At 33.4% G+C, this 14,472-nt stretch overlaps 1 protein-coding gene across 1 annotated transcript; it reads right to left on the bottom strand.

Moving 5' to 3' along the window:
- Window positions 1-2,765: 2,765 nt before the first annotated feature.
- Window positions 2,766-3,382, bottom strand: LOC112705626 (metallothionein-like protein 4B). Its single transcript, XM_025756500.2, has 2 exons — window positions 3,223-3,382; window positions 2,766-3,150 (listed from the first exon to the last, which is right to left on the bottom strand). Exons 1-2 carry the CDS (start codon window positions 3,306-3,308, stop codon window positions 2,988-2,990), a joined length of 249 nt encoding a protein of 82 aa, XP_025612285.2. The 5' UTR covers window positions 3,309-3,382; the 3' UTR covers window positions 2,766-2,987.
- Window positions 3,383-14,472: the final 11,090 nt, after the last annotated feature.

Below are 14,472 nucleotides of genomic sequence, written 5' to 3'. Positions count from 1 at the left end.
GTGTCAAAAGAAAGTCACAAACTATCCAATCACATAAGCAGACAAGTGTCTAATCACAAGCACAACAGCGGAAACATTTACCTGATTAATCAAGAGAGGGAGATCACGGTAACTTTAGAAACAATTTTGATATGACAGCGTATTTGATTGGAAAGTTATATGAAATTTTAGTACTCCTTAATTAAAAGAAAGAGAAAAAGTTTGTATATAGAATTTTACTGTAATTAAGAAGAAAAAAAAAAAGAATATTAAAATTCTGTTTGGGCTAAAATCTTTTCATTTTATTATTTTAACTTGAGTTTATTTAATATTTAGATTAACATTAAATTATTATAGAATTATGATAAAAATAAAAAATAAAAATGTAAAAAAAATAAATTATTTACAAAAATATTTTTATTAAGATTAGTCTATTTAATCACTTAAATGAACAGGTTTTATCTTTAGAAATAGATCTTAGAAAAATAAAACTTTTAACACACTCACTTCTATTAATACAATATATATTTAAATTTATCATTTGAATTGTTAATGAAATAAGACTATATTTTAGAGTACATTTTAAATTTATTCAAATTGTAAGAGTGATATAATTTTAAACGATTTGGATAATATTAATTTGATTTTTACTTTTTAATTGAATTCAATTTTATACAAATAATTGATTTGTACCGTGCCAATTTGAATTTATTTTTTAAACTATTTTGATTTAATCTAATATAATTTGAATTAAATAGAATTATATTCTATTTAAATTTAAATTTTTTAATTTAAGTAACTCATTCAAATGTTTAATACATATATTTAAATAATATTTTAAATTTTTAATACGCGTATTTATATATATTTACTTAAATAATACTCAAATTTTTATTAATAATAACATATTTTATTCTAAAATATTTAAAATTTAAATTTTTTAAATTTTAAACCTTATTATTTGGATGATATATAATTCTATATATTTGCTAATAATTTTTGTTGGTGACTTAAGAAGGATAAATTTAAGATAAAAGAAAAAAACAAGCCTCGAGAGAAGTTGCAAGTCTACAACATCACTACGAGAAAATATTTCGAATGGTCATGTCAACAACCATTTAGTGTTAATCTTTTGGGTAAACAATTTAATTAAGTTCTTTTTAAAAAAATAATTTAAATAATAAATAATTATATTAAAAGTAGCTTATAAATAAATTATTTTATATTTGAATTTTTAGTTTTAAAAATATTTATTTTATAAAAATATGGTAAAAAATAGTAGTATTAGAAGAAAAGTCATTTTTTTTTATTTTTCTATAAACTCTTAAATAGCTTCTTAAAAAATCACAATTTAATTTTAAAAATTACACCAAATATTAATACTACTTTTCATAAACCAAAAATTAAAAAAAAATTACTACTCAATTTTTCTTTCAACTAAGTTCAAATGTACTCCCTATTTTAGACTATCATTTTAAAATTTTTTTAATCTTTTAAGCGCAAAACAAATAAAATATTTATCATAAACTAGGTTTCCAATTTTGGTGACCATAACAATTTAAAACCTGCATGGTACCAATTAATAATGATTAAATTTAACAAATATTTATTATAAATTATTCAAATAATAAATTATATTATAAAATAACAAAAGAAATATTTATCATAATATTGTATGTTTTACGCAACAAAAAGTTGTTTTTTTTTGTTTTTTTTAATGTTTAAAATTGTTTCATTGTTTTCGCTAAAAACTAATTAGACGTTATAAGTTTTACTATATTAAAATTAAATTTTAATAAAATAATACATACCTTTATTTTTTAATTATATACATCAAAATCAACTATTAATTAATTAAAATAAATTCATTATTAAAATTAATTACTAATATAAACTATATATTAAAATATAAATATATATATTAAAATTAAATTAAATTACACATTTATTTATATATAAATAAATTAATAATTAATTTAATAATTAATTTTAATATATAAATATAAAATACATATTAAAATATAAATATATATTAAAAATAAATTAAATTATATATATTTATATATAAAAAAATTAATAACTAATTTAATAATTAATTTAATAAATAAATTAATTAATTTAATAATTAATTTTAATATATAAATATAAAATATATATTAAAATATAAATATAACTAATTTAATAATTAATTTAATAAATAAATTAATTAATTTAATAATTAATTTTAATATATAAATATAAAATATATATTAAAATATAAATATATATTAAAAATAAATATAAATTTTAATATATAAATATAAAATATATATTAAAATATAAATATATATTAAAAATAAATTAAATTATATATATTTATATATAAATATATTAATAATTAATTTAATAACTGATTTAATATACAAATAATATTTTTATTAAATAATATTTTTATTAATTTTAGATACAGATTTTGTTTTGTACTAAAATCTTTGTTGAGAATGGTTAAGTGGTCCTCAAATCTTAGAGGCCTGATACAATTTTGGATTTGTTTCCAATTTTCAAAGGCATACGATTCAAGTCCAATTTCCTGGTTTCCCTTCTAACTTATCTCCAAGTTCTCTATCAATGTCTATCTCTCATTTGAGCAAAACCTATTACAACAGCAGCATAGATGTCAAGTATATAATTCATAAAATAATGCTCATAATAAGTTGCATTAAAATTTTATTTCAAGTATATAACCCATAAAATTACACTCGTATAAAATTGCATTAAGATTTAAAATGCATAATTTGATACATATATAATGAACAATCCCAACTCAACTTCTATTTAGTAGAGAAAATTATACAACACGTTCATTATTCATTCTGAAAAATAACGAAAGCGAATTAACAACACATTCATTATTAACCTATGACTATTACATGGCCGCTAGAGATACGCATAACAAAACCAAAATACACCATAATAAAATAAAAACCCACATATATCTACGTTTGTGATGGAAATAATAATAGTACTAATCAGGCACGGCGGCAGGATGCACAAGAGCAACCTGGGCCACACTTGCAACCAGCTCCAGCAGCAAATGTCTTGGGGCATGTGCATGGGTTGCACTCACAGTGCTCTCCGCACGGACATGTCAAGTGTTGAGTTTCACCTCCACCTTCACTCCCACTTGCACACCTGCCAAAGTTGGTTCTTGTTAGATTAATTAAAATTAATTAATGGGATGCTAAGACTAATTATTATGAATACCTGCAGGTGGAATCACCAGGGCAAGGAATTGAGCAGCCACACCTATCATTACATCTTGCACCTCCTTTCATTGCTTTATCTGCCATATTTGAATCTCTCTCAAATATTTTTTGACGCTTTGAGAATACTCTGTGTTGCCTTTTTATACATATCTTAAGAGATATCATATGTCATGTTAGCTTTCTAGGTGGCACGCAATAATCTTGACATGCAATTCTTCGACTGCAAACACGTTGAGTCATACTGTATCTAACATATTCAAATCTCTCTTTCAAATGTTTCTCCACGCTTCGAGAGTGCTCAGAGATGCCATATGTCATGTTAGCTTTTTAGGTGGCAATAACTTTGACATGCAATTCTTCGGCTTAACACGTAGAATACAACATACGAGAAATATTAGATAGAATTAGGATAAATTCTTGCTGAATCAGCACATTTATTCGCACAAAATAACATCAATATTATAAGATTAATAAATATTATTATTTTTAATGAGTACTTAATTAATAATAATTTATATTTATATTTATATATAAGGTAAAATATATTTTTTGTTCCTGAAATTTGAAAAAAGTTTTGAAAATATTCATAAATTTTATTTTATTTTAGTTTTGTTCCAAAAATTTTTTATTTGCATCAAATATACTTTTGATGGCTAAATTTTTAAAAAATTTAAGACCAATTTAATAATAATGCATAAAAATTATGCTTGATTTGTTTGTGTTGAAAGTTGTTCTTATGAAATTATTGTTGAATTGGTCTTAGATTTTTAAAAAAATTAACCGTTAGGGGTATATTTGATCCAAATCGAAAATTTTTGGGACAAAATTAAAACAAAATAAAATTTAAGAGTATTTTTTAAATTTTTATCAAACTTCAAAGACAAAAAATATACTTTACCCTTATATATATTTTATACACAAAAAATATTATAATTTATATTTATATTTACTAAATTTTTATACATAAATTAATACAGTTTTTACCTATAAATCAATATAATTTATATTCATATTTTTTAATTAAAATTTAAACACCTAAATTAATTTAATATTTATACTAACCAAATAATAGTTAAAAATACTAAAAGTTGTTAGTCTCTATGAATTTTTTAAATAACAATTTTTTTAATAAAATGATAAATAAATTAGTTCATAAAAAAATATTAATAAAATATTTTAAAATAATAAATATAGACATATTATTTTTAATTAGTCTCTATAATTAGAATAAAAAATTTTAATTGAAACTAATTTATTTATATTTATTATTTTTAAAAATTTAGTAGTATTTCTTTAAAATTAATTTATTTAAAATATAAATTTTCTGTTTATTTACAATTTTTTTATTATATTCATATATCATTTATATTTTTTTTAGAGTTGATCTAATCTTTAAATACATATATGACGTGTTTTCGTAGAAGGAAGGGTATGCTGTTGGACCTATATTTTTTCTCACGCTATTCTCTTCCTGGTAGGCTCTCATATATAAGCGCCCAAGGCCACTATAATGCAGCCAGGTGTCACTTATGTTGGCCAATTTTACCATAGCAACAATATTTTTTGTTTAGTAACATTGTCTGAAGTATATATTTTTTTTTTGTATTGATCTGAAACGGTATGTTATAATGCCTATGATGTTTAGATTTTCTCTCTATACCAAAAAAAAAAAGAGAAGATTTTCTCTAAAGGCCTCCATTGTTGAGCGAACTGTTCTGGGATGATTTCTAGAGGACAATAGTACAATACTGATAAAACGACTAAATGGGACACAAGCGTCGCATTCTAGCGTGCAATTGCATTGTGGGATAGTCGTCGGCTTCGATAAATAATATAGTAAAAATGTGGGCTCAGATCTAATTAACATAATTTTATTAATTAATTGATTTACTATAAATAATAATATAATAAAAATGTAATGAGAACATTGAGTTAGTAATTGATATATTTCGTCTTTTTTTTTGTATTTGTAATTCTATTGGTGTTGTTGCTTAATTTGGAATAATATAGTTCTGTGGATTGATTTTTGTTTAAATTTAAATTTTAAATTTTAAATGTAATTGCTCTTTTTCTTTAAAATTAATGTTTTTGCATTTAGCCAAACATCTAAAAGAAATAATTTTTTTTCAAAAACTTTTTTTATTAATATAGATTTTTAATTTAGTAATAAAGTAAAGAATTAAAATTTCAGAAACTTTCATACTAATTCGGTTAGCATAACCTATTAAATTATCATAACATTTACTAAGACTACTAGTTTAATCTATAATTGAGTAGCAAACTACCATAAAATTGGAGAATGGTAGCTGTCCCGAGGGTTACCTGAAATATTGATTTGGGTCTAAACGTGAGGTTTAGATTCCTCTATGTGGCAGCGTCCGACTTGTTTAGTGTCGAGGTGCCACCTGTCCGAGTTCTTCATGAGGAGATGGGGGTGATACCTGGAAGAGACTCCAATGCTTAAGTTAGCAAGGGCTTTAGGTAGATTTTTAGTATATTAGAACGTGAGTTATACCTGGAAAGTGCCAATGTAGATCTTATCTTATCTAATAGATAAGTGTTCCTTTTATCTTGAGAGTTTGTTAAGATTCACCTTCTAAATGAGGTAGAGATTTTAGGGGGCAGTTTACCTGTTTAGATCAAGCAGGGCCTTTGCCCCTTGGAATCGGTGTCTGACCTCTTTAAAGAGGGCATGCTTCTCATGAGGTCCACCTTTATTGGTGGGCCTTTTATTGTTATTATTGGGCCTTGATATTATCTATTGGGTCAGGGTATGAACAATACCCCTACTTGAGTTTGTTCTTTCTAAAAATCAGGCTCAAGCATTCTGTGGTTTCTGCCGTGGACGTCGGGTTCAAACACTTCGGGTTATCTGACGTGTTCGAAATTTTGAACATTAGTTTTTTAATGATAGGCCAACGTTGCGCGACCGTTTTGCCTCGAAATCTGCGCATCTTTAATACAAGATCCGTTTGCTTTTGTCATTTATAAGGGTCTTTTCGATTATTCTTCTTCTCCCTTTTTTCTTTGTTTCTGAGAAAACTGCTCCCTTTCTTTTCACAAAGAACTTCTTTGTGCCATTTCCACCACTTCTACTTCGTCAAGATTTCTTTTCTTGGTCTTTGAAGATTTTGCTTCTTTCGGCATGAGAATCGTCCGTGTTTGTGCTGTTTTAGGTGCATTCGCCCTTTTTTTCACAGTCTTTGTCGAGGTTGGTCTCGTTCCCCTTTTTCTGTACTTTCATTCCTGTTTGTTTTGTTTTGTTTGAGTTTTTATCTCTGCTTCCACTGCCTTCTTTTCCCTTTCTGCCGAAGAAAGTTTGCTTTTGACGTGAAGTGTTTTGAGAAAAACGTTTGTTTACCCAAATATTTGAAAAAACTCTCTATTGCCCCTAATGGTGCCACTTTTGACGTAACGTTGTGTTTAAGAGGCGCTATTTGGTTGCTCTGTTGGAAGAATTTGAAAAGAATAGCTTTTTTTTGATTTAGTTGTTTTTCCCGACCTCTTTTGAACAGTGTTCGATTTATTTGGTAACGGTCTTTATTTACTTTCTACATTTGTAGGTATAGTCTTAATGTCTCGCCGTGTTATTAAAAATATATCAACCAAAGTTTCCCCTAATCTTCGTGCTTGGGTAGGTAGTGTTGTTCTTTACTGTGTCCATGTTACTGATGGTGAGTATTGTGAGGCATTCCTAGGCACCATAGTATTTGCGAAAATAGGAAAAAGGAAAGAAACTATGTGTTAAAGCCACCTGACTCAGAGGAGAGAGTATGTTTCTCCCCTTTAGTGGATTCAGAGGTGCCTTTCCTCTACGCCTATGACTGCTTTTTTACTAGTTTAGGTGTCCGACTTTCTTTTACTCCTTTTGAAATGGAAGTTCTTAGATCTTGTAACCTTGCCCCTACCCAATTACATCCGAACTCATGGGCTTTTGTGAAGATGTATGAGCTCCTATGTCGGGAGTTAAGTGTCGACCCTTCCCAAAATGTTTTCTTTTACCTTTTTGTCGTGACGAAGCCTTATAGTTCTTCTAATAATTTGGGATGGGTATCCCTCTTAGCTATGCAAGGTCGGAAGGTATTTTTCATTTTTTGATGAGTCTTTTCATGATTTCAAGAACCACTTTTTAAAGGTTCGGGCTGCTGACAATACCCGACCTTTCTTTCTTTCTGAAAACCAAGAGCCCCCTTTTTCTCTGTACTGGCAACATACCCTTATAACTCTTAAGGTAGACGTGTCCGAGTTAGATGACTTGGAGAGGTGTGTCGTAGATTTTCTGTTGGATACCTGGGGTCAACCTCCCCATTTGGATATTGTTCATACCCTAGGTCGAGCTGTCCGACCTGGGATGTTCTACAGACAAAGCGATCGACCTCTGTAGGTCAGGACAACCCGACCACTTCTCAGAGAGCTCGGCCAAGTCACCAGAAAAGCCCAAAAGAAGGGCCCTAACGGAGGACCGCGCACCTAAGCCCAAGATAAGATGACCTCACTCAAAAGATAAAGATAAGATAAGATAACTAACTTATCTTATCTAAGAAGGTCATTCCACGCTATTATAAATACGCTGGAGCACCCAGGTATAACTCATACTCTGATCCTACTAAAAACCTGCTTAATACCCTTGCTAACTTAAGCATCGGAGTCCCTTGCAGGTACCACTATCCTCCGGTGACAAAGGATCATCACCACCACTCCGTTCAACAAGTCAGACACGACAGCTCCGACCGGTACAGAAGATCTCGTCCGAGATCGACCTACAGTTTCAGGTAACCCTCGGAATAGATATGAAAAGAATTTTGGGAGATCCCGGCCTTCTGAAGTCAGAGCTTGGTAGCTCCCTCTCCTTTTCTTGTTAAATCTCATTTGTTTGTAGTTTGTTTTTTTCTAATGGTATCCTGCTTTATTTTGCAGAAAGTATGGCTCCTAAGTCCGCTATGAAGCTTCTCCACAATACGAAGAAAATAGTTGTAGATCGAAACCTCCAGCAGTAGAAGGAGGTCGGAGCAGCTTCCTCACAACAGAAAGTCGTGAAGGTTGTCCGATCTTCTCCCAGGAAGAGGTCAGGATCGGATCCTTCAGATCCAAAAGTTGTTATTCCTACCCCATGTCCCGCCTTATCTCCTTAGAGTCCACTCCCTCCTCTCCTTCTTCCACTGAGCCTCCCTAAAAAAAAATCGATGATGAAGAAGAAAGCATCTACACAAAAAATTTTGATGCTTTGGCCTGGGGGGAAGATAAACTTCTCCCTCATCATCATGTGAGCGTGGATGACATGGTGGTTCAAAACCACCTCCAGACTCTAGCACGTGGAAGAGTTCTCCTATCCATGCTACAATTGGGGCCTTGGTGGCTGCCGGAGCCGATGTGGAGAGATTGAGCGAGATGAAGGTGGAACTGGAGAAGGAGAGAAACTCCTGAAAAGCCGACTTGGAAAGAGCTCGGGAAAGGGCGAACAAGTCAGAGACAGCTGCTGGTATGGCCAAAGAAAAAGCCAAAAAGTATCAAGAGAGCTATACTCGGGTCTTTGGGGAGAGATTGGCTCTTGAAGAGGAATTGGAGAAGCAAATGGAAAAGGTATGTCGAGCTTGAGAAGTTAGCCGCTTTAGGCTTGGATGAGATGTTCGAAAATCTTGAAGCTTAGGTTAAGGTCCTGGCTCCCTACCTCGACTTGTCTCTCTTCAGCACGGACAACATTGTTGTGGATGGTAAGATTGTCCGGGCTCCAGATGATGACGTACATCTTCCCTTTGACCCAAAGACCTCGGAGCCCCAAGTCGGTTAGACTTCCACGGTAGAAGCCTGACCCAAAGCCGTTACTGTGGAGACTTCCTCTCCAGCTCCCAAGGTGGTCTCAGCTGGTCCCATTTCCGTGCTCCCTCCGACCTCTCCGGCTAAGGGTCAAGATGCAGAGACTGGCAAAAATCTTGATCCTTTGATGGGTGAGAAGAAGGAAAAGTCTTGAATTTTTATGTTTATTTAGTTTTATGGTAGCCCGACCTGTGGGCTTTTTATGACACTTTAATTTTTTGTAATAGTTAGCAGTATTTTGAATACTTACCTTGTTTAGTTGTTTTTTACAACTTTTACTAAGTAATGTTCAAAACTTTATTGTAGTATCTTTTTGTCGAATACTCGTGGTAATGCGTAATTTGTGTTGACTGGTGCACGAAATTGTGATCTCAATGGCGCCAACAACTTGGTACGCACAATTGTAATCTCAACTCTTTTTCACAATTTCGCAGAACTAACCAGCAAGTACACTAGGTCGTCCAAGTAATAAACCTTAGGTGAGTAAGGGTCGATCCCACGGAGATTGTCGGCTTGAAGTAAGCTATGGTCATCTTGTAAATCTCAGTCAAGCGTATTCAAATGGTTATAGAGTTTGAAAATTAAAAAATAAATAAACATAAAATAAATATAGAAATACTTATGTAATTCATTGGTGGAAATTTCAGATAAGCATATGGAGATGCGTTATTCCTTCTGAATCTCTGCTTTCATACTGTCTTCATTCAATCATTCATATTCCTTTCCATGGCAAACTGTATGTTGGGGATCACCGTTGTCAATGGCTACCTCCCATCCTCTCAGTGAAAATGGTCTGACTACGGGTTACGTAGGGCTAATCATCTGTCGGTTCTCACTTGTGTTCGGAATAGGATCCTGTGATCCTTTTGCGTCTGTCACTATGCCCAACAATCATGAGTTTGAAGCTTGTCACAGTCATCCCATCCTAGATCCTACTCGGAATACCACAGACAAGGTTTAGACTTTCCGGATCTCAAGAATGCTGCCAATTAATTCTAGCTTATACCACGAAGACTCTGATCTCACGGAATGGAAGGCTCTGTTGTCAGGAGAGGCAACCATGCGTCGTGGACCAGGAGGCCAAGAGATACACACTCAAGCTATTGCAAATAGAATGGAAGTGATTGTTAGGCACGCGTTCATAAGTGAGAATGATGATGAGTGTCACGAATCATCACATTCATCAGGTTGAAGTACGAGTGAATATCTTAGAATAAGAATAAGCTTGAATTGAATAGAAGAATAATAGTACTTTGCATTAATACTCGAGGAACAGTAGAGCTCGACACCTTAATCTATGGTGTGTAGAAACTCCACCGTTGAAAATACATAAGTGATGAAGGTCCAGGCATGGCCGAATGGCCAGCCTCCATAAAAGTCTAAGATAGTATAAGACTGATCAAAGATCCTTAATACAATAGTAAAAGGTCCTATTTATACTAGACTAGTTACTAGGATTTACAGAAATAAGTAAATGATGGAGAAATCCACTTCCGGGCCCACTTGGTGTGTGCTTGGGCTGAGCATTGAAGCTTTCATGTGTAGAGACTTTTCTTGGAGTTAAACACTAGTTTTTATGCCAATTTGGGCGTTTAACTGCAGCTTCTATCCTGTTTCTGGCATTTAATGCCAGAATAGAGAAGGAAGTTGGCGTTTGAATGCCAGTTTGCGTCGTCAAAACTCGAGCAAAGTATGGACTATCATATACTGCTGGAAAGCCCAAGATGTCTACTTTCCAACGCAATTGAGAGCGCGCCAATTGGACTTCTGTAGCCCAGGATGTCTACTTTTCGAGTGCAGGGAGGTCAAAATCCAACAGCATCAGCAGTCCTTTTTCAGCCTCTAAATCAGATTTTTGCTCAGGTCCCTCAATTTCAGCCAAAAAATACCTGAAATCACAGAAAAATACACAAACTCATAGTAAAGTCTAGATATGTGAATTTTGCTTAAAAACTAATAAAAATATACTAAAAAGAAGCTAGATCCTACTAAAAACTACCTAAAAATAATGCCAAAAAGCGTATAAATTATCCGCTCATCTTTGACCTTTAAATTTCATTAATTTCCTTGCTTAGGACCTATAACACCCCATTACCATAAGCCTTACCTCTATCCGTAAAGTAAAGGATAACAAAGTGCCATGACAGTTTTAAAGCTTATAATATATAATATATGTATGAAGGGGTAGTAATACTAAAGGCCCGATGAAGGAATACAGCTCAAAGTCGCATAAAGCGGAATTACAATACGTGAAACGTTCACTCACGATACTAATGTGCGTAGCTACAGACAGAACAAGACATAATAAACATAAAACCTTGCCGATAGCTCTAGGATACACAAGGTAGTAATTAAAAAGTAAACAAGATATATATAAGTATGATATACAAAAGAGGACTAATCGCAGCCTGCAAAGTTTAGGCCGGCTAGTCAAACTGAATACAACAGAGTTTTGAAGTTTAAAACAGCAACAACCTATCTCTCAAAGTTTTCAGAAATAAATCCTCTAAGGCAACAAGGTTATATAAATACAAAGGGTGAGAGAAAAAATACTACAACATAATAAAACAGAAATGAACAAGGGAGAAATCATACTCCGCTCTGTCACCATATCTGCAATTTCACCGAGGTGAATTATGACGTGCATCTGAAAATCAACAACAATATATGGTATTAGAACTGGAGGTTCTCAGTATGGTAATAGTATGGTAACAGTTCACACTGATACAGATATTCAAGCTTAATGGTGCACGAAATTGTGATCATCAATGGCGCCATCAACATGGTACGCTCAATTGCAATCTCAACTCTTTATCACAACTTCGCACAACTAACCAGCAAGTGCACTGGGTCGTCCAAGTAATAAACCTTACGCGAGTAAGGGTCGATCCCACGGAGATTGTTGGTATGAAGCAAGCTATGGTCATCTTGTAAATCTCAGTCAGGCGGATTCAAATGGTTATGGAGGATTAATGATTAAAAGATAAATAAAACATAAAATAAGGATAGAGATACTTATGTAATTCATTGGTGAGAACTTCAAATAAGCGTATGGAGATGCTTTGTCCCTTCCGTCTCTCTGCTTTCCTACTATCTTCATACAATCCTTCTTACTCCTTTCCATGGCAAGCTGTATGTTGGGCATCACCGTTGTCAATGGCTACAGTCTCGTCCTCTCAGTGAAAATGTTCAACACGCTCTGTTACAGCACGGCTAATCAGCTGTCGGTTCTCGATCATGTCGGAATAGAATCCAGTGATTCTTTTGCGTCTGTCACTAACGCCCCACAATCGCGAGTTTGAAGCTCGTCACAGTCATTCAATCCTTGAATCCTACTCAGAATACCACAGACAAAGTTTAGACCTTCCGGATTCTCTTGAATGCCGCCATCAATTCTAGCTTATACCACGAAGATTCCGATTAAGGGATCCAAGAGATATCCACTCAATCTAAGGTAGAACGGAGGTGGTTGTCAAGCACACGTTCATAGGTGAGAATGATGATGAGTGTCACGGATCATCACATTCATCAAGTTGAGGAACAAGTGATATCTTAGAATAAGAATAAGCCGAATTGAATAGAAGAACAATAGTAATTACATTGATACTCGAGGTACAGCAGAGCTCCACACCTTAATCTATGGTGTGTAGAAACTCCACCGTTGAAAATACATAAGAACAAGGTCTAGGCATGGCCGTGAGGCCAGCCCCCATGATCTAAGAACTAGACGTCCAAAGATGATCAAAAGATCTAAAGTGATCCAAAGATGAAAATACAATAGCAAAAGGTCCTATTTGTAGAGAACTAGTAGCTTAGGGTTTACAAAGATGAGTAAATGACATAAAAATCCTACTTCCGGGCCCACTTGGTCTGTTCTTGGGCTGAGCATTTAAGATTTCATGTGTAGAGACTTTTCTTGGAGTTAAACGCCAGCTTTTGTGCTAGTTTGGGCGTTTAACTCCCATTCTTGTGCCAGTTCCGGCGTTAAACGCCAGAATTCTTGAGCTGACTTGGAACGCCTGTTTGGGCCATCAAATCTCGGGCAAAGTATGGACTATTATACATTTCTGGAAAGCCCAGGATGTCTACTTTCCAACGCAATTGAGAGCGTGCCAATTGGACTTCTGTAGCTCCAAAAAATCACTTTGAGTGCAGGGAGGTCAGAATCCAACAGCATCTGCAGTTCTTTTCAGCCTCTAAATCAGATTTTTGCTCAGGTCCCTCAATTTCAGCCAGAAAATACCTGAAATCACAGAAAAACACACAAACTCGTAGTAAAGTCCAGAAAAGTAAATTTTAACTAAAAACTAATAAAAATATAATAAAAACTAACTAAAACATACTAAAAACAATGCCAAAATGCGTATAAATTATCCGCTCATCACTTAACATAAATAAATAAATTAAACCATAAACCATAAGGAGGGTTATCTAAACTTAGAGAATTTCTAACTAGAACAAGTCACACTGCTGTATCCCACAGCCTTCACCAACTTAACCTCCGTACGATCCCATCGCCACCGCCTACCTAACCTCCTTAGCACCAGACAATCACAGATAATGCAAGTAAGTAATACACAGGTAATATTCATATATAGCAAGTAATTCAAGAAGCAAGTAGGAATATTATACAATTAGGCAAACTCAAGTAATCAAAGCAAACAAGCACATAAGAGATGCATATGATGAATGCTTGTCCTATTGGCTCGTGATATTACTTGTCGGTCCATAATTGCCAACCCGACACATCCTCCCGGATGTAGCCTTTCTGCCACGACAGAGATATAGTACCCTGCACACTCATGCAGCAGGGAGTCTGCCACGCGAGGGATATAGGCCCCGCACACTTCATGCAACAGAGAAGGAAACAACCACAACTACTCATGCAGCAGAAAAATCTGCCACGCCAGGAATATAGGCTCCACACACTCATGCAGCAGAGAAATCTGCTACGCCAAGGATATAGGCCCCGCACACTCTCAACAACAACTACTCATGTAGTAGAAAAATCTGTCACGCCAGAGATATAGGCCCCGCACACTCTCATATAATCTAATAATTTCATATTCCTTTTTGGGTTCTCAACTCATCATAACCATTCCATCACCAGTTTCCAACTTTATTGGATTCATCATAAGCATTCTCATTTCTCAGTAATCTCTTCAACCATAAACTACACAACTTAACATTCACCAATTCAAGCTAGAAATTACACAAACCTTCCAAACCTATGTCACCGGCTCTAAACTCATTACTAAAATACCCCTTTTGATTCCTTTATTATTTTCTCCCTTGATTCAAGATCCTAAAACTAGCAAAAATATTTTAAATAAGTATTACGAAAGTTTGCAGGCTTGCCGAAAAGGTAAAACGGTTAACAAGATTTTTATTGAAAAATAGGGATGTGTGCATACGCATAGGGTTGTGCGTACAC

This window comes from Arachis hypogaea, chromosome 8 (genome assembly GCF_003086295.3).
Source record: "Arachis hypogaea cultivar Tifrunner chromosome 8, arahy.Tifrunner.gnm2.J5K5, whole genome shotgun sequence".
Classification (NCBI taxonomy): Eukaryota; Viridiplantae; Streptophyta; class Magnoliopsida; order Fabales; family Fabaceae; genus Arachis; species Arachis hypogaea.
This window is presented reverse-complemented; position numbering and strand designations above follow the sequence as displayed.